At 39.9% G+C, this 20,887-nt stretch overlaps 1 protein-coding gene across 2 annotated transcripts in view; it reads right to left on the minus strand.

Moving 5' to 3' along the window:
- Positions 1–3,633: 3,633 nt before the first annotated feature.
- FUNDC2 (FUN14 domain containing 2) overlaps positions 3,634–20,887 on the minus strand; it is a 28,785-nt gene continuing 11,531 nt past the window's right edge. The window contains exons 3-5 of one of the 2 annotated variants that reach the window (XM_023193619.1): positions 12,014–12,089; positions 6,992–7,123; positions 3,634–4,030 (exon numbers count right to left, since the gene is read on the minus strand). In XM_023193619.1, the coding sequence (XP_023049387.1) occupies positions 3,866–4,030; positions 6,992–7,123; positions 12,014–12,089 (373 nt within the window). In that variant the 3' untranslated portion in view covers positions 3,634–3,865. Of the gene's footprint in view, positions 4,149–6,991; positions 7,124–12,013; positions 12,090–20,887 lie in introns of both variants that reach the window. The other variant, XM_023193620.1, reaches the window with a different exon arrangement.

Consider the following 20,887-nt stretch of genomic DNA (forward strand, 5'->3'; position numbering starts at 1 on the left):
CTCAGAAATTTCAAATCCATCGGTGTACCATTTTTTTCAAGCAGATTCCCAAACTGTGCAAAAGTAGAGGTTCCAAATAAGAGCCCAACCATTAGTTATGCCCATCTTTCTGGCAACCATCAAACAAAAGAATGATGGAGAGACTATTCTTACAGTAGTTAACTACACAGTAATTCTGCTTTCCAAAACCAGAAGCACCCACCCCAAGAGCATGTTGGCTAGAATTATGCAAGAGTTCATTCCTTGTAGAATCTGGTCCTCCAACTTGAATCGTCTTCTTCCAGCATCCATGAGGAGACAGTAACTGCCCAGATCCAGTAGCAAGGACTGTCATCCCAGTGGTGGGGGAGTCAAGAACCCCACTGTCCTGTTAATGAATATCTGGAGGCTGAATGGCAGGAGATGGCAGCAAACAAGCAGCCATTTGGGAGGAGAGTCATGCTAATAGATTATCACAATGACAGTAACACGACAATGGGCTGCTGCTCAGGCAAGGGTCCCCACCACCACATCCCTCCCCCGACCCAGCTCCCGTGTCAGCAATGAGGATAGACATCCTTGGGGGAGACTGAAACATTGGACTCCATCTGTTGAGCCCGAGCAGGCAGCTGCCAGAAAGTGCCCCTGGATCTGTCTCTGCTGTACAACTCTGGGGAGAACCTTGGGAAGAAGAGACTCAAACATTCTACCTCTCCTGTAGCATGCTCCAAGTCCCCATCCCACCAGGTCCCACTGCGGGAGAGACGCTGGGTCAAAGGGTGGCTCAAAGTGGCGAGGACGCAGGGCGGACCCACAGTAGCCAGGAAGGGGACAGGAGAGGTCCCTGCTGCCATCCTATTGGTTGACAACTTGGAAGCCTTGAGTGCGGTGTTACCACGTCGCCGCCACAAGGGGGCGATGAAACTCTGAACACATTCCAAGTCAAGTTTCTCTGGACCATACACAGCGACAAGGCTCTTCCCAAGGAAAAACTTCTGCCCCACCACCGCTAATTAGGAAGTCCAGAACGTTATTGGACTCTGCTACTGGAGAAAATACGTGCCTAGCTCAGCAGGCCTCTCCAGTCAAATGAAAATAGTGCATTGAAAGGTGGAGCTGCCTGGTCCTTGAGTCATCTCGGTTTTCCAGGGTAGCTGTTCTTTTGGGGAAAACCTTAACTCCCACTTCACCACCTGAAACAAAGATGCTGGGACAATAGGGCCTTGATTCACAGGTACCCCTAAATGCCTGAGCCTACTTCACTGATGGTTCAGCTAAACTGAAAACAAGGTGTGCAGCTGTGCATGTTCAACCTCCATGCCAGCTCTATACAATCCCAAGTGGTCGCCGTGGCCTCACACAGTGGGCAGAACTCACAGCCATTCTCATACTAGCAGGATGAGGCCAACCTGCAATACTGACCTCAACCATGACCCTCACAGTCCTAGAGACAACCAGCTGGGAAAAAACTTCAGGAGAGACCTACCTACAGATCTTAATTCAGACAATCAGGATAAGAGTCTGAGGCCAGACTATTACAACCTACTCAAGGTAATTTAGAACCACCTGCTAATCTTTGCTGTACTCACCAATAATCACAGGAAAAACAGATGCACCAAAAGACAACCCCTACCCCACTGGAGAGGCACTGGGTGGCCAGTCTTCCCACATGCAACCCAAAGGGGCACAGAGCATTTTGGTTAGCTTTGCTGTTACCATCCCATAGCTGTGGGTAAGTCACACAGCTAAAGCGGCTGCAGTCACTATCACCGTATATGGCATAACCCAGAGACCCAGATGTCAGGAGAGGCAGAGCGTGGGGAAGCAGGAAACAGATGACTCAGTGTCACTACATATATCCATATCAATATATATAGATATAAATATATAGCAAACAAAAATTTAGAAGGATATATAAGGTTAAGAGACTTATTCAAATCATGCAAATACAACGTGAACCTTGCATGAATTTTTTTTTTTTTTTGAGGCGGAGTCTCGCTCTGTCGCCCGGGCTGGAGTGCAGTGGCCGGATCTCAGCTCACTGCAAGCTCCGCCTCCCGGGTTTACGCCATTCTCCTGCCTCAGCCTCCCGAGTAGCTGGGACTACAGGCGCCGCCACCTCACCCGGCTAGTTTTTTGTATTTTTTAGTAGAGACGGGGTTTCACCGTGTTAGCCTGGATGGTCTCAATCTCCTGACCTCGTGATCTACCCGTCTCGGCCTCCCAAAGTGCTGGGATTATAGACTTGAGCCACCGCGCCCGGCCACCTTGCATGAATTTTGATTCAAACAAACTAAATGTAAAATACTTGAGGAAATTTTGAACACTGATCAGATTTTGGATATTATGTAATTACTGTTAATGTTTGATATGATGAGGTACTATATGATTTTTAGAAATAATTTTTACCTTTTAGAGACACATACTGAAATATGATCAAATGACATTTTGATATTTGTTTTACAATAATTGGTAAAAACGAGCATAGCTATAATTTTGTTGTAGGTGAGAGATACATGGGGGGATTATTGTACTATATTCTCTACTTTTATATATTCCTGAAAGCATCCATAATAAAAAGTGAAAAAAAAATAAGTTCTTATAGAAAAATACGCAGCAAAGAGGTTCATACCATTATGGTTTTGAGATGATTCATATGTATTGCAAACAAAATGGCTTATGTTTCCTTAAATGTAAGGAGAAAAACGCAAATAGGTGATTTCTGTAAAGTTCCACACATCCACTGGTAGTTTTGATTTTCAAATTCAATACATCATTCTCAAGACGGGTTAAAATGCAAACATTTTTAAATGTATGGCCTTAGAAACACACTCATATTTCACAAGAGATCATCTCCAAGATTAATGATTAATTCTGAATAAAACTAACCTTTAATAGTGAGTTTTCTTTCTATAAAGTCATTATTCATATATTCCACAAATACTCAGCACCTATTAAGTGCTAAGCCCTGTGAGTATAATGGTGAAGACAGAAGTCTTACCCTCTGAAAGCTGATTGATATTCTGGTTGGGACTGTAGACATGGTAACATGCCACTACAGCAAAATATGCTAAGATTCTGTGTGTGTGCATGTGTGTGTGTGCGTGTGTAAGCTTTTAAAGAATAATTCTAGGGGCTGTGGTCATCATGAGATGGTAGATTACACTTGGCGGAAATTTATTTCACATGTATCACAAGAAAGATACACATAAAGATACAATATGTATCTTTCTTAATTCGGAATCCCTGGAAAGCTACTTCTTTAAAATTCTGGTTTAAATGTTGTATTTCAAACTAACTAGCTAAAAAAAAAAAAAAAAAAAGAAGTGGCACAGAGGAGTTATGGCCACCCCTAATGTTTTGATAAGAATACTTCATTCACATTTCAAAGCTTAAAACCTTTTCTACGAAATAAAAATCCAAGATCTTCCCTTTCCCACCTAAATCATTTGTTTTACAATAAATAAACCCTTTGGAAACAGCCATGAGATACATTATCCTGTATGGTAGAAAACATTCCTGGACAATATCAGATTTTTCAATTATAATAATTATGCTGCCAATTTTGTCGGCATAATTATAACACATTTAAATAGCTCTTTCTGTAATGTAAAGCCAACTAAAAAAGAAAGTAGACACCAAGATACCAAAATCTTTCATGCTTAAAGGCAAATGTATTCAGTTCCTTTCCATGCAGCACACAATAAGGTTATCTATGTGCTTATTTCTTTTCCAAATCAACAGTTCGGGACAACCTTTCAGGATCCACTCATCCTCCACAGTCAGCCATCTTGCAACGTGTTCTCATAAGTGTCTTGCATGGGGGTAAAGGAACTTTCTTGTTGACCTACAGACTGACGAAGTAGGGGGTGTACTGGGAGGAAAGCTAAGGACTATTGTCTCTTCTGCCACCATCAGGCTCATGATGCCACATTAACTTGTACCAGCAGACGCTTGTAGAAGCCACTCGGATTTGCCATGGCAGGGAGGAAGGCATAGGAGAAGAGGAGGAGGGACTCGATGTCCTATGATGGAGTGTAGAGGCTGCTGGCTGGAAAAAAACAGGAACAATGAACATGAGGTCATCTTCCTTAGGATGCCATGCCAAGCAGAAAGCCTCCGAAAAATCCCCCAGTCACTAGAACATTCTTCTTCACAAATGACACCACCTGAAAACAGAAGATAGTACAATGGGTTGTTTTGCTAAGGATGTTAATAATATTAAGAATCATCTCTATTATACCTATGCCAATCTTAACAATGTCAATCCCCTCACCGGTTACGTAGTTTGTACTTTACCCAAAGGGCAATGGACTTACATTAATAGTCTATTTAATAATAATTAAATAGACCTATATATGAAAATGACTACTGGCTGGCGTGGGGAGAATAAGACTAGAGGGAGCCTGATAGGAAGGAGGATGCACATCAGGAGGTGGAGACAATGGCTCTTTGAATCAAGGACAAAGAAAGAGAGTTCAGGGGACAGTTATGGGGAAAGAGTAAAGCTGCACTAAATAAACTGGTTACAGAGGCAATTCTGTTTCCAATTTTGCTCCTTCCATCCTCTTTGGCATCTACCCTCCAATAGAGGCTTCTCATTTCCTGAAGTCTCTCCCCTAAATCTCTCCATCCATGCATTCCCCTCTGAAACCTGCTCCCAGGTAGATGCTATAAATTCTCATTCTCACACTTCACCACATCTAAGATGATTAACAGGTGAGGTTCTTATTTCCTTAAGTTCCCAAAGCTTCCCACCTCCCCTCTACCCTTCTGGAAAAGCTCCCAGTCATCTGAGACACTCTTTATGGCTCCTTAGTCTGTCCTCTACCAATCTCCTGACCAAATTCAGAGACAATTTTGGTAACTGGCTCAGACTTCCTCTTTCTCCTAAGTATGATCACCACCTTACAAAGTGTTCATATGAACAAGACATCCAACATCCTGGCCTGATCATTTCTTGAACTCAAATACAGTGACTTCATCTCAAACCACCTAAGCTATTCACACCCTGACATTCCCCTAGGACCACTGTCTCCTAAACACACCCCATCCTCCTAGGACCACTGTCTCCTAAACCTCCAGTAAGCCCTTACTCCAACTATGCCTATGTCCTCCTGCCTCATTTCCACTCCTCCCGCAACTCTCCTGGGCCTCTACATTTCCTTAAATGAAGCACTTTTGTCATCTGCCATTGGGGTAAAGAAAAAAATCATACAACTTCCTGAAAAAATAGGTTTAGTTTATTATTTTTACTACTCTTTCTTCAACTTGCTAATTTGGCTTTCAACCCCACTAAGCTGTTCTCACTGAAGTCATCTTGTTGCTAAATACTGAACTAAATCTTCATCCTATTTCTCAAATCAGACCACCAGCTCTCTGAGTAAGAAAACCAGCCACTACATCCCCAGGGCCTGTGACAGTGCCAGGCCAGGAACAGGAACACACAAATTTGTGAAATTCCAAATCATCTGGTTACTTTCTAACAAACTCCCTCTGTGAGTCAACAGTTGGTTCTAATCAAATATTAACTTTATACTTTTTATTATATACACTTCCAGTATTATTTTAGAAGTTTTCAGAGTATAATAAAATAAAATAAAATAAAATAAAATAAAAAAGTTTTCAGCATGGTGCTGTGGCTCACACCTGTAATGCCAGCACTTTGGGAGGCCAAGGTGGGAATACTGCTTGAGCCCAGAAGTTTGAGACCAGCCAGGACAACACAGGGAGACCCTGTCTCTCTGAAAAATTTAAAACTTCACCGGGTGTGCTGGTACACACCTATAGACCCAGCTACTCAGAAGGCTGAGGTCAGAGGATCGCTTGGTTGAGGCTACAGTGAGCCATGACTGTGCCACTGCACTCCAGCCTGGGTGACAGAGTGAGACCTCTCTTAAAAATTTTTTTTTACTCACTGTGGTGAGTCACTGTGCCCAGCCATGTATTATTTTTATAAACATTTGAATAATAAAGTTTTCATGAAATAAAGTATAACTTTCATAACTCTGAGGAGAGACAGAAGGAAGAAAGGAAAGAGGAACCATCTGGGCTCTGGGCTCCTGTTGATACCCACCTCTGCCACCCTCCCACTCTGGGTAAAGGCACCAGCTTTGACCAGCCACTTGCCAATCACCAGGATGAAGAGCCACTCACAACATGAGAAGCCTGAGGCACACACAGGGTATTTCTTCTCCCCTGCACTCAATCTGTCTGTTTTTCCTGTGAGGCTAGAGTGAGATAATGGGAGAATCTCTCATCACTCCAGGCTATAGAAAGTACCAGCTATCTTCTTGACACCCTGATCCTTGCTTATTTCTCCCCAGTTCAGTGTACTTATTTATTTGGAACATCTGACATATTTCTAAAGGTAATAACGAAGCAGCAAAAAATATCCTTTTAAAAAGTAAGAACTTCTCCTGTCCCTACAGTGCCAGGTTATAATCTAACTTGGCTTTAATGAACAAGATCAGGGGTTAAAAAACTACAGCCCATGGGCCAAATCCAATATGAACCTCTTTTTAGATAAAGTTTTATTGCAACACAGCCACATCCACTTATTTAACATATTATCTATGGCTATTTTCATGATATACAGTGGAGGTGAATACTTGTGACATTTCCACTAATTATATGCAGAACAAGCGGAGTATAAATGTTTCAGAGATACGTGTGTATGGGGACAAAATGGGACTCAAAATAATCATACTGGCCATATATCCTTCCTACCTACTATGCTGCCCTACGTTCCTACAAGAACTGGTTAAAGGGATAATCACTCCACAAATGTGCACAGACAAAGGTCACCAAACACTTTAAAATTATCCAACTTTTAAAAATGCTCTGAAGTGATGATATTCCAAGTTAGTTTTGTCTCATTACTCTAAGTTCTTTGTAATGCTTAAGCCCTGTCCATCACTGAGATATGGTGCAATAGAGTTAAGCCTTGTTTTTGTACACACAAAATTGTCTGCACTGTTCACACACTACACATGAACAATGCGAGTCTCACCTCCTCAGCTTTGCTCCTGACCTCAGTAGGTATCTGATTGCTCTTTCGGATCTTCAGCTGCTCTTTGGCTTTCTTCATGTCCTTCTCCACTCGTTGCCAGTCAACTTTGATGTACCCAGTATGGTTTGCAAGCTACAGTATCAACAATAATGACAACAAGAAATGAGAAACAGATTTGTTATTTCTTTTCGTCAGACTCTCGAAACCCTCTGACTTTCCATTTTTGGAGACATCTGCCATTTGATTCTTTGTATCATGATGATATCTACTTAGCATCCCCCCAATATGTGAAGCCATATGCCTGGTACTAGAAATAACTACTGGCAATTCTTTTATTTATACTCTTACAACCCTTTTACAAAGAGTTATGTAAGATGAAAATCAAGGTGGGGGATCAAGATGTAGGGTGAAGAGATGGACCTTACAGCCAATACAAATGTTTCCAGAGAATGACCCTGACAATGTGCCCATGAGTGTCAGTTTCCTGACAATGTGAACAGAGTAAAGCATTCAGGCAGTAATTACTGTTGCCTAACAGGAAGAAATATAGCATCCGGCCCCACAGAGATTTCTCATAAGCAACTTCATATAAAGGGGTATTAAGAGAAGCACATCCAAAGACACCTACAGCATATACCTATTTCCCTTGATAAAAAACAGCAGGCAGAAACACTAAAACTCAGTGTAAATCTGATTCAAGCATGTAGTTTTTTGATGATGGATTAATATCATCCAAGGAATGAACAGAATGACTATAGCCGACCAATCAATGCCCTATCAATATCACTTCTCTCTACCAAATTTTTGGCAAGTCATATCTACCTGGATATCTCAAAATATCTGAAACTAAAAGTCGTCACTTTGCTAGAGTCTCCTCCTGCATTGTTGCTCTTCCTCTAGTCCCTATTTTAGCTAATGGCACCACCAGTCACCCAAACAGACTAGAGAAAATACTTGTGATGTGTATCATAAACATAACATTAAGACTCAAAAAAAGTGAACTTCTTATAGAGATCAGTAAGAAAGAAAATTCACTTTAAAAATGGGTAAGGGCAATTCACAGAGGAAAGTGTCCACGAAAAGGAAAAAGTTCAGCCTCACAACTAATCAAGCCATAGTAGCTCTGCTTATGAGTTTATAATTAGAAATTCACAAAAGTCTATCAACACATGAATGGATAAACAAATTGTATCATGTTTACACAATAGAATATTACTTAGTACTAAAAAGAACAAATTACTTATAGCAACCACATAGTTGAGTATCAACATTTGTATCTAAAAGAAGGCTCTGGTTCATTTACTCTGTTTATCCCACAAAATGCTGCTATTAAACTGAGAGAATACATGGACTAGCTATTTGAAGGCTCTTACATAAAAACAGCAACATGCAGATTGGAAAAGACCAGAAAACCAAAGCACCACCAAACTGGTGGCGTGTTTCCTGCTTTTCCTGCAGTATCGCCTGGCTTAACCTCAAGGTAGGACTCAAGAAACATCTGACGAAATTCAACGCAAATTCATGATGAAACTCTCAGAGAAAGAGGAATAGAGGGGAACTTCCTCAATTTGATAAAGAACATCTACAAAAAAAAAAACCCTGCAGTGAACTCAGAGTCAGCACAACATGGCAAGAAAAAGAATTAGGAGGCATTCTGATTCACAAGGAAGAGGTCAAACTGTCTCCAATCATAGACATCTTTGTCTACATAGAAAATTTCATAGACTTCAACAAAAAACCAAAAACTCCTAGACTAAAAAAGTGAGTTTAGCAGGGTCACAGGATACAAATTCACACAAAACCAACTGAATTTCTATATGCTAGCAATTTGAACTGGAAATGAAAAATGTTTACATGATTTACAACAATAGGTGCAAAAAATAATTAAATATTGGGTACAAATCAAATAAAACATACAGGATCTGTATACTGAGAACTACAAAACGCTGAAGAAAGAACTCAAAGACAACCTAAATAAATGGAGAGATGACATGTACATGGAATGAAATGCTCAACACAGAAATGAGATGCCCAATTCTCTCCAAATTGTCTATAGATCCCAGCAGGATTTCTTATAGATACATAAATAAGCTGGTTCTAAAATTTATATGGAAAGGCAAAGGAACTGGAATCACCAAAATGATTCTGAAAAAGCACAGAGTTGGGGGAATCACACTACCTGATTTAAGATTTACTATAATGCTAGAGCAGTTAAGACAGCATGTGATACTGAAGAAGAGAGACACAGACCAACGAACAGAATAAAAAGTACAGAAGCAGACTTGGACAACTACAACAAACTGATTTTTTACAAGGGTGCAAAAGTAGTAATGGTGGTGGTGAAGTCCCCTGGGTGGCCCAGACCAGGATTGCAAGGTGACTTCCTGCTCTCCTTGGCATTACTGGGGGACTGCACTGCAGGGGCAAAGCAACACCAGAACTGGGAAAAGCAGCCTCTACCGCTGCAAGGTCCCTCCAGCGCCCTCTACTGACAAAGCTCAACATCCTACTTCTATTGCAGCACAACAAATAGAGGGAGCCGAATAAACTGACAACTGGCAAGCGTTGTTGCTGGGCTCTGAAAGCTGCAAAAAGTGCTGGAAATGATCTGCAGCTTGGTAAGAAAAAGCAACTACATTCATAAAGACGTGAAGGAAAAATTTCACTGTTCACAGATGGCATAAAAAGATTTTAGAGACAAAAGCCAAAAGAATCCCAGACAAGTCAGAAATAAGAGACTTTTTTAACAAGGTGGCTGGCTGAAAGAACAACATAAAATATCAACTGTATTTCAACACACTAGCATGAATCAGAATGTGTAGTTTTAAAAATCGTATCATCCACAAGAGCAACTAAAGTTATAAGGTATCCAGTAATAAAACTGAATCACAGATGTACAAGATCTATATGGAAAAATAATAAAAGTCTATTCAAAGGCATTAAAGGAAACCTAAATAATTGGAGAGAAAACCCATGTTCACAGATAGAATACTCAATATCATAAGAGATATCTACATGGTTCCAATGCAGTTCCGATAAAAATTTCAACAGGATTTTTGAAAATAACTGACAAGTCTGATCTAAAATTTAGATGAACAAGCAGGAACACCAAAGTAGCTGCAACACTCCTGAAGAATAAGGTGGAGGAATTTGCATTACCAAATATTAAGCTTCAGTATTGTCATAAAGATAGAAAGTTGACTAGTGGAACAGAACACAGAAACCAGAGTCACAGCCACACATACATGGATTTTGATATATGAAAGAGACAATGCTGCAAATGTTGGGAATGGGAAGAATTATTCACTAAATTCTGCTCAATTATCAGTATGGAAAAAAGGAAACTGTATCCCTATGTCAAACTATAACTTGTGATATAACTGATCTCCCAACATTATGCTTGCCTCCTGCTCTCCTCTGGTGACAGATAACATGAGTGCCTGCCACAGATTCTCCACGTTTCACCTCTGCAGCAAAGCAGTGGACCTGTACCCCTTCAATATTGGAATTATCCAACACCAAAATCTCATTTTGAGGTGCCTTTCCGGAGACACTTTCAATACCAATTATTTCTGTCAGGGCCCCAAAAAGAAAGAGAGAACACACTCAAATTAAGACATTTCAAAGCAATATTAAGATGTTTATGAAGTTTGGGGCCGCATATAAGGGAAACCACAGGGATAGAGACGTTACTGGACTTCCACCTGAAGGGTCAAGGGGAAGGAGAGAGAGGTGTGAGGAGAGGCCCCACCTTGCAGGGAGTCTGACCTGTCCAGCAACAAAGCCAGCACCTAACAAGCCTACAGGGAAGCAGCCAACAAAAGTGAGGCTACACAACTTTTGAGGCTTGGGCAACAAAGGAGATGCAATTTGCACCATGTTTCTGGAGCACTGTGCTTAGGAGTCCTGAGGTCAAGGTGGTGTGAGGAAGCCTATGCCGGCACAGGGACCACATGGAAGAGCACTGAGACTATGGACATGGGGGAAATAAGGAGAGGAGGAGGGAAGACAGACAGAGACAGAGACACAAAGAGGCCCCACAAGTCCAGACCTACCCCAATCCTCTGATTATCTGGCCTGTAACCACATGAGACTCTGATCCACAAGCACCTACCTTAACCCTCCCCAAACTCCCGTAACCATGAGAGAGAATAAAGTGATCATTATTTGAAGCCATTAGGTTTGGGGGAATTTGTCATGCAGCAATACCACACTCAACCCAGATACAGCCAGTTACCAGCTTCCCTCTTCAATACATTTGATTTTCACCTGACCTATCTACAAAACTCACTCCAATCATGGTGCTAATGTAGAACTTACCTTGCAAAAGTGAGGGTTGTCAACTGTGGGAAGAGACAAAGGGCTGTGAATTCAGAGACTCTGGCATGGGTCAGGGGTGGCACAGGTTGGCTCTTTTAAAAACTCCTAGGTGATTCCAATGCGGAGCCAAGTTTGAATATCAATGCCGCAGAGCTAAGAAATGTATGCCTAATACAATCAAATGTCAGTTTTCTTTTGTTTTTGGAGAAACTGCTCCCTTTTTCTTTTTCAAGTCTTGCTTGTTAGTCTCTCCTAAGCAGTCTCAAAAGAACTGGCAACCACTGGTTCTGAAACTATGGGTCAAGGAGACAGCAGACAACATCTGACTGTACTGTCACTTAGCTCCCATTTCTCATCACATGCTCCACGTCCCCTCTGTAAAAGCTAGCTATATTAGCCTATGAGACTAAATCATCACAGCACACTTATATTTTTGAAATCACATCTGCTTAATATTTGAGCTGATCTTAAAAACTCTTTTAAAAGGGAGCTATGATAAGGAATTTGCACTTCTGTCCCCACATGAGGAAATAAAATGTGACTGGCAAATAACATTTACTAGTACAATGGATAAAATTTGACTCAAATGGTCACTAGCATTTAAAATAATACACAGCCAGGACTGTATTACAACTCCCCACACCACATTCCTTAATGGGCAGGTGGAATTTCCAAACATCTGAGAACATTTCACATACAGACCTGAAGGAGAAAAAATCCACCTCCCACAGCTGTTGCAGCCAACTTTCCAACCTTCTGGAATATGAAACCCGTGCACCTACAAAAACAAATCAACATCAGACAAATTGATGAGCTGTCAGTTATGCACAAACAATGCATTTCTGGCAATGTTCATATCTTACGTAGCTTAAGATGATCTAGCTCCTTCCTACCCCCTACATAAAGCCCAGCTCCAAGAGGAGCATGCCAAAAGGAAATCAAATCTTGGCTCTACGAATGTTGTGGTCTTGAGTAAGTCCCTTAAAATTCTCAGGTTATATTTTTAAAAGATGACTCTGGCTACATTGTGGAGAAGTGATTAAACAGGGAGGATGAAGTCAGAGACTCTAGCTAAGAGGGTAAAGTAGCAATCCAGAAGAGAAGTGAATGCCATGGGCCGAGGTAGAGATTGCAAGGAGGGAGGAGACCTGAGAACTGTTTGTGAAGAAAAAATTAAAACACGCCTGAGTTTGAGGACAGGACAGTTGCAAGGGATAAGTCACAAGATTCTGTCCTGAATGTGGCATTTTTTACAATATAAAAACAAGGAAGAGAAACAGAGGAAAAGGTGGGGGAAGGGAGGGGAGGAGATAATGTCATTTTGAATATGCTGAATGCAAAATGTCCATATGATATCTGAGTAGCAACATCTCGTAGCCAGCTTAATATAATTATGCGTTTCTTTATTATTGTCTATCTTCCTGCCCCCACCCGATACTAAAATGTAAGCTTCATGAAGGCAGAGATTTGTTGTGTTCATTGCTGAACACGTATCAGCTGTAATCATTAACCATTGTTGAAAAAATCCTCCCTAGACTCCAATTATCCAGCCAACTTCCCTTTTCTCTGCTCTCCTTTAAAACTACTTTGAGGCCATCTCTTTCGTCCTGTGTCCATATTCTCTCACACCTACTCCATTCAGGCTTTTGTCCCATGACTTCAATGAAACCATTCCTATCAAGGTTACCACTGATCTTGACCTCACCAAATGCTAGTGCTCACTTCTCAGCTTTAATCTCATCTGACCTACAGCAGCTTTTGACACAGTCGATTACTCTCCCCTTCTTAAAAAAAGTTTATTGTGTATATTTGAGGTTTACAACATGATGTTATGGGATACATATAGACAGGTAAAGTGGTTACTATAATGAGGCAGATTAATGTATCTATCATCTCACAGTTACTTTTTTGTGGTAAGAGCAGCTAAAATCCACTTATTTCACAGAAATCCCTAAGGCAATACAATTGCATTAGTGCAGTCCTCATGCTGTACATTGGATCTCTAGACTTGCTCCTCTTACATATTTGCTACTTTGTATCCTTTGACCTACATCTTCCCATTTCCTCCCATCCTATCCCTGGTAAGCAGTTTTATTTCTTTATATTTATTACATTATAGCACTGTATATATGACTTTTCCCCCACACATATGAGATCATGCAGTATTTTGTCTTTCTGTGTCTTATTTCACTTAGCATAATGTCCTCCCAAATCTATGCTATGGCAAACAGCACAATCTCCTCCTTTTTTAAGGCTAAATAGTATCCCATTGTATACACATTTTCTCTATCCATTCGTCCATTGATGGACACTTAGGATGTTTCCACATCTTGGCTATGGTAAACCAATGCTGCACTGAACATGAGAGGGCAGATATCTTTATGAGGTGGTGATTTCATTTCCTTGGGGTATATACTCAGAAGAGGAATTGCTGGGTTGCATGGTAGTTCTAATTTTAATTTCTTTAGGAACCTCCACACTGTTTTCCATAATGGTTGTACCAATCTACATTCCTGCCAACAGTGTACTAGGGTTCCTTTTTCTCCACGCTCTCATCAACAATTATCTTTCTTTTTGATAACAGCCATTCTAACAGGTGTCAGGTGATATCTCATTGTGGTTTTAATTTGCATTTCCCTGATCACTCGTGATGCTAAGCATCTTTTCATATACCTCTGGTGGCCATTTCTATGCCTTCCTTGGAGAAATGTCTGTTCAGGTCTTTTGCCCATGTTTTATCAGGTTATTGGTTATTCTGCTATTGTACTCTCCTTCTTGACATCTTTCTGCTCTGGAATACCATTCTCTCTTGATTTTCCTCATATATCACTGGCCACTCCTTATCAGACAATTTTGCTTCCTCTTTCTGACTTCTGAATGTTAGGTTGTTTCAAGACTCAGTCCTAGAACCTCTTTGCTCTGTGTATTCACTTTCTATCTGCTGGGTGTATACCATGATCTCTGATGTAGGTTACTGTTACAGCTCCTCATCTGGACTCCTTACCTCCACTTTTGCCCCCTAGAATCTATTCTCAATATAGCAGCGCATACACTCCTAAAACAGGGGACGACAAACCGCAGCCTGGGAGCCAAATCCTGCCGGACATCTCTTTGTAAATCAAGTTGCAACAGAGACTGTGTGACCCATAAAGCCTACAATATTTACCATATGGGCTCTTTTCAGAAAAACTTCACTGACCCCTGCTCTAAAATGTAAGATCAAGGTACACTTCTGCTCATAACCTTCCAGTAGCTTCCCTCCTCACTAAGAGAGAAAGTTAAATCCTTACACTTAACATCTCGTCTCCCATTACCTCACTACCCTCATTGTCTACTGTTCTCCCCTTATTACATTTCAGCTCAGTAAGAGAAAGAACTACAAATACAACAATGCATGGAGAACCTCGTAAGACTTAATCTTTTTTAAACAAAAGTTAGATGTCAGGCAGTATATTTCTGAAGCAACTCTGAAACTGGAAGGGTGGTAGGACCAGTAAATAAATCATAAGGGTCCATTTTAAGAGCATTCCACTGTTCAGACTTACTAAAGTATAATCAGAGTCACTGATACATATTTAGAATGGTTACAGATTTTTGCTGTTACAAAAAATGTTGCACTGTTTATAACACCTGGCTTTTTCTCTTTTTAAAACAAAACATGCAGTTTTAATAAAGCCTAATAATAAAGCTAGACCCAGAAAGATCAAGCAATTTCTAAGTAACTGGATCCAAGAACAAGAATCAAGCACATTTATAAGAATAAAAAATATCTAGCACCCAATGAAGTAAAATTCATAATATCTACCATCTAATTAAAAACTACCAGGCTTGCAAGGCAGAAAAATATGAACCATGATAAAAAAAAAATCAACTAAAAGAAACCCAGAAATGATACTGACAAAATTAGTAGACAAAAGCATTAAAAGTTATTATAATTATATTCAATATGTTCAAGAAGCTAGAGAAAAGATTGCACATAATAAGTAGAGGCAAGGAAGCTCTTTTAAAAACATGCAAATCTTGGCTGGGTACAGTGGCTCATGCCTGTAATCCCCGTACTTTAGGAGGCCAAGGCAAGAGGATTGCTTGAGCCCAGGTGTTTAAGGCCAGCCTGGACAACATCGTGAGTCCTCATCTCTCTAAAAATAACTTTTTTTAATTAGCCAGGAATGGTGGCATGCACCTGCAGTTCCACCATTCAGGAGGCTGAGGTGGGAGGATCTCTTGAGCCCAGGAGGTAGTGAGCTGTGATTGTGCCACTGCACTCCAGCCTAAGCAACAGAGCAAGAAAGTCTCAAAAAAAAGATGCAGATCAAACGTCTAGAAATAAAAACTACAATGTCTGAGATGAAAAATATAGCAGTTTAGACACTGTAGAAGATTAATAAACTTCATGAAATAGCAATAAAAACTATCAAAAATGAAATAGAAAAGAGACAAAAAAATGAAAGTGGTTATGATACTGAACTATAGTTATACAAGATGTTACCGTGGGGGGAATTGGGGAATGGGTATAAGACCTCTCTGGATTATTTCTAACTGCATGTGAATCTACAATTATCTCAAAATAAAGTTTTAAAAAAGTAAACAGTATTAATGAATTGTGGAAAAACTTCACACAGCCTAATAAATGTGTAATTGGAATCACTGAAGGAGGACAGAAAAAAATATTTGAAGGAGGACAGAAAATATTCCAAGCTTCAAGAAAACTATAAATCTACAGATCCAAAAAGCTCAATGAAATCTAAGCAAAAGAAACAAAGAAGGCCAGGCATGGTGGCTCACACCTGTAATCGGGAAGGCTGAGGCAGGAGGATCACCTGAGGTCAGGAGTTTGAGACCAGCCTGGCCAACATGGTGAAACCCCATCTCTACTAAAAATACAAAAATTAGCCAGGTGCAGTGGCGCATGTCTGTAATCCCAGCTACTCTGGAGGCTGAGGCACGAGAATCACCTGAACCTCAGAGGTGGAGGTTGCAGTGAGCAGAGATCATGCCACTGTACTCCAGCCTGGGTGACAGAGAAAGAGTCTGTCTCGAACAGAACAGAACAGAACAGGACAGAAAAGAAAAGAGAAAACTATAGCAAGGTACAACCTAATCAAACTGCTTAAAATAAATGGTAAAGAGAACATCTTTTTTTTTTATTTTTTTAATTTTTACTTTTTATTTTTATTTTTGGAGACGGAGTCTCGCTCTGTCGCCCAGGCTGGAGTGCAGTGGCGGATTTCGGCTCACTGCAAGCTCTGCCTCCCGGGTTCATGCCATTCTCCTGCCTCAGCCTCCCGAGTAGCTGGGACTACAGGCGCCCGCCACCACGCCTGGCTAGTTTTTTGTATTTTTAGTAGAGACGGGGTTTCACTGTGTTAGTCAGGATGGTCTCGATCTCCTGACCTCGTGATCTGCCCGCCTTGGCCTCCCAAAGTGCTGGGATTACAGGCGTGAGCCACCGCGCCCGGCCTAGAGAACATCTTAAAAGGAGCCTGAAGGGGGAAAAAAGAGGTATTAGGTAAAGAGGAATAAAGTTTGGAGTGAACACATTTCCCACAGAAAATAATACAAAGCCAAAAGATAATGAAATAACACCTTCAATGTACTGAAAAAAAAAAAAAAACCTGTCAATCTAGAATTCTATACTAAGTGATCTTCCAAAAACAGAGATGAAATAAAGACCTTTTTCACAGATACAAAAACCGGAAAAAAAAATATCCCCAGCAGACCAGCAATACAAGAAATGTTAAAGGAAGTTTTCAGGCAAGGGAAAATGATATCATATAGAAATCAGGATCCACACACAGGCATGAAGAGCACAAGAAATGGAAATTATGGAGAGAAATATGAAAGGCTTCCTTCTTGTTATTAAAAACTATAAAAATTCAGCATTTAATGCAAAAACAATAAGAATGTATTATGGATTTATAAGACATGTAAAAGTAAGATTTATAGCAATGAAAACAAAGGGGGAAGGGGAAAATGGAAGCATACTGTTATATCATATATGAAGCGGTAGATTTCTTGAAGGCAGACTATAAGTAGAAGATGGCTCCTATAAACCCTAAAGCAACCACTAAAATTACACAATGAACAGTTGTAGCGAATAAGCCAACAAAGGACGTAAATGTAATTATGAAAATATCCACGAAAATGAAATTATGAAAATGGAATTGAAAATATTTGATCTAAGCAACAAAATAAATAAATTGGACCTCATCAAAATTAAAAATAAGTTGGACTTCATCAAAATTAAAAACTTTCTTGTATCAAAGAACATTATGAAAACAGTGAAAAGACAAGTTAGAGAACAGGACAAAATATCTGCAAATCGTGTCTGGTAAGGGTCTAGAATCCAGAACATATGAAGAACTCTTACAACTCAATAACAAAAAGACAAATCCAATTAAAAATGGGCAAAGGACTTGAGTTGACATTTATATGGAGAAGATATACAAATGGCCAGCAAGTACATGAAAAGATGCCCAAAAGTTAGGTGAGTCATCAAAAAAGTAAACATAGAATTATCATATGACCCAACAATTCCACTCCTGGGTAAATAAAAAAAAAAGAAGACCTAAAAATAGGTATTCAAAAAATACTTCTACCCAATGTTCATAGCAGTATTATTCACAACAGTCAAAAAAGGTGGAAACACCCCAAATGTCCACCAACAGATGAATGGATGAACAAACTGTGGCATATACATACAGTGGAATCCTACTGAGCTATAAAAAGGAATGAAGTAGCAATATATATACACTATAACATGGATGAACCTCAAAAGCATTATGCTAAGTGAAAGAAGCCAAATACAAAAGTTCACCCATTGCATGATTCAATCTATATGAAATGTTCAGAATAGGTCAGTCCATAAGGACAGGAAGCACACTGTGGTTGCCAGGAGTTGAAGGAGGGAAGAATTAGGAGTAACTGCTCAATGGGTACTCAGTTTTATTTGGAGGTGATAAAAGCATTTTAAAACTATATAGAGATAGTGGTCGTACAATATTGTGAATGTACCAAGTTGTACTAAACTATTCACTTTAAAATGGTTAGTTTTATGTTATGTGAATTTCACCTCAGTATATATGTACACACATATATAACATATATACTTATGAGCACACACACACACACACACACACAAATACTTGATCCAAAAGAAACCAAAAAATGAAAACAAAGAACAGATTAAATACCAAGATGGTAATTTTGAACCCAATAATAACAAAAACAAACATCCCACTTGCAATCTACAGATTCAATGCAATCCACATCAAAATTCCAATGATACTTTTCACAGAAAGAGAAAAAAAATCCTAAAATTCACAGGGAAGTACAAAAGACCCCTAATAGCCAAAGCAATCTTCAGCAAAAAGAACAAAGTTGGAGGCATCATCATACTACCTGATCTCAAAATATACTACAAAGCTATAGTCGGTGGCTCAAGCCTGTAATCCCAGCACTTTGGGAGGCCGAGACGGGTGGATCACGAGGTGAGGAGATCGAGACCATCCTGATCTACACGGTGAAACCCCGTCTCTACTAAAAAAATACAAAAAACTAGCCGGGCGAGATGGCAGGCGCCTGTAGTCCCAGCTACTCGGGAGGCTGAGGCAGGAGAATGGCGTGAACCTGGGAGGCGGAGTTTGCAGTGAGCCGAGATCGCGCCACTGCACTCCAGCCTGGGCGACAGAGCTAGACTCCATCTCAAAAAAAAAAAAAAAAAGCTATAGTAACCAAAACAACATGGTCCTGGCATTAAAAACAAACACATAGACCAACGGATCAGAATAGAGAGCCCAGAAATAAATCCATGTATGTACAACCAACTGATTTTTGACAAAGATGCCAAGAACACACAACAGGGAAAGGACAGTCTCTTCAAAAAAATGGTCCTAGGCAAACTGTTTATCCACACGCAAAAGAGACCCTCATCTCAAACCATTGCAAAAATCAACTAGAGACAGGTAAAATACTTAAATATAAGACCTGAAAACGTAAAACTGCTAGAAGAAACCAGGGAGAAAACTCCGTAACACTGGTCTGCACAAAGATTTTTTGGATATGACCCGAAAAGCAAAGGCAACAAAAGGCAAAAATAGACAAATGGGATTACATCAAACTAAAAAGCTTCTGTACAGCAAAGGAATCAACAGAGTGAAGAGACAGCCTAAAGAATGGAAGAAAATATTTGCAAACCATACATCTGATAAGAGGTTAATATAAAGGATATACAAGGGATTAAACAACTCAATTGTAAAAATATAACCTGATTAAAAAATGGGCAAAGGACCTGAATAGACATTTCTCAACAGAAGACATACAAACATACAAACGGCCAAAATAAGGTATATGAAAAAAATGTTCAACATCACTAATCATGAGGAAAATGCAAACCACAATGAGATATCACCTCACACCTGTTAGGATGGCTATCATCAAAAAGACAAGAGATAGCAAGTGTTGGTGAGGATGTAGAGAAAAGGAAATTTTTGTACACTGTTGGTAGGAATGTGAATTAGTAGAGCCATTACGGAAAACTGTATGGGAGACTCCTCAATAAATTAAAAATAGTAGAACTAATAACATATGATTCAGCAATCACACTACTGGGTATACAGCCAAAGGATATGAAGTCAGTACATTAAAGAGGTATCTGCATTCCCATGTTCACTGCAACTATTCACAATATCCAAGATACACACAACTTAAGCGTCCATCAACAGATGGATAATGAAAATGTGGTATATTACATAATGGAATACTGTTCGACCCTTAAAAAGGAAATCTTGACATTGTGACAATATGGATTAACCTGTAGGACATTATGCTAAGTAAAATAAGTCAGGCAAAGAAAGACAAATACCAAATGGTCTCACTTACATGTGGAATCTAAAAATGTCAAATTCATAGAAACAGAGAATGGTGGTGACCAAAGGTTGTGGGGTGGGCGGTTGGGGAAATGTTGGTCAAGGACACAAAAATTCCAGTTAGGAGAAAGAAGTGTAGGATATCTACTGTATATCATGGTGACTACAGTTAATAACAACATATTATATATTTGAAAATAGGTACAAGAGTAGATTTTAAGTGTTCTCACCACAAAAACATGGTAAGTATGTGAGGTAATACATGTTAAATCGCTTGATTTAGCCATTCCACAATGTATACATATATCAAAACATCATGTATATACAAATATATACAATTTTGGTGTTGTTTTGTTTCCTTTTTGAGACTGGGTCTCATTCTGTCACCCAGGCTGGATGGAGTGCAGTGGCACGGTCTTGGCTCACTACAACCTCCGCCTCCCAGGTTCAAGCCATCCTCCCACCTCAGCCTCCCAAGTAGCTAGCACTACAGGTGCACACCACCACGCCCAGCTAATTTTTGTATTTTTTGTAGAGATGGGGTTTCACCATGTTGCCCAGGCTGGTCTCAAACTCCCGAGCTCAAACAATCCACCCGCCTCGGCCTCCCAAAGTGCTGGTATTAAAGGTGTGAGCCACTGCACACAGCCTACAATTTTTACTAGTCAATTAAAAGAATTTTTAAAATAAACTTAAATGTAAATAGTCT

This window comes from Piliocolobus tephrosceles, chromosome 12, assembly GCF_002776525.5.
Source record: "Piliocolobus tephrosceles isolate RC106 chromosome 12, ASM277652v3, whole genome shotgun sequence".
In the NCBI taxonomy this organism is placed as follows: Eukaryota; Metazoa; Chordata; class Mammalia; order Primates; family Cercopithecidae; genus Piliocolobus; species Piliocolobus tephrosceles.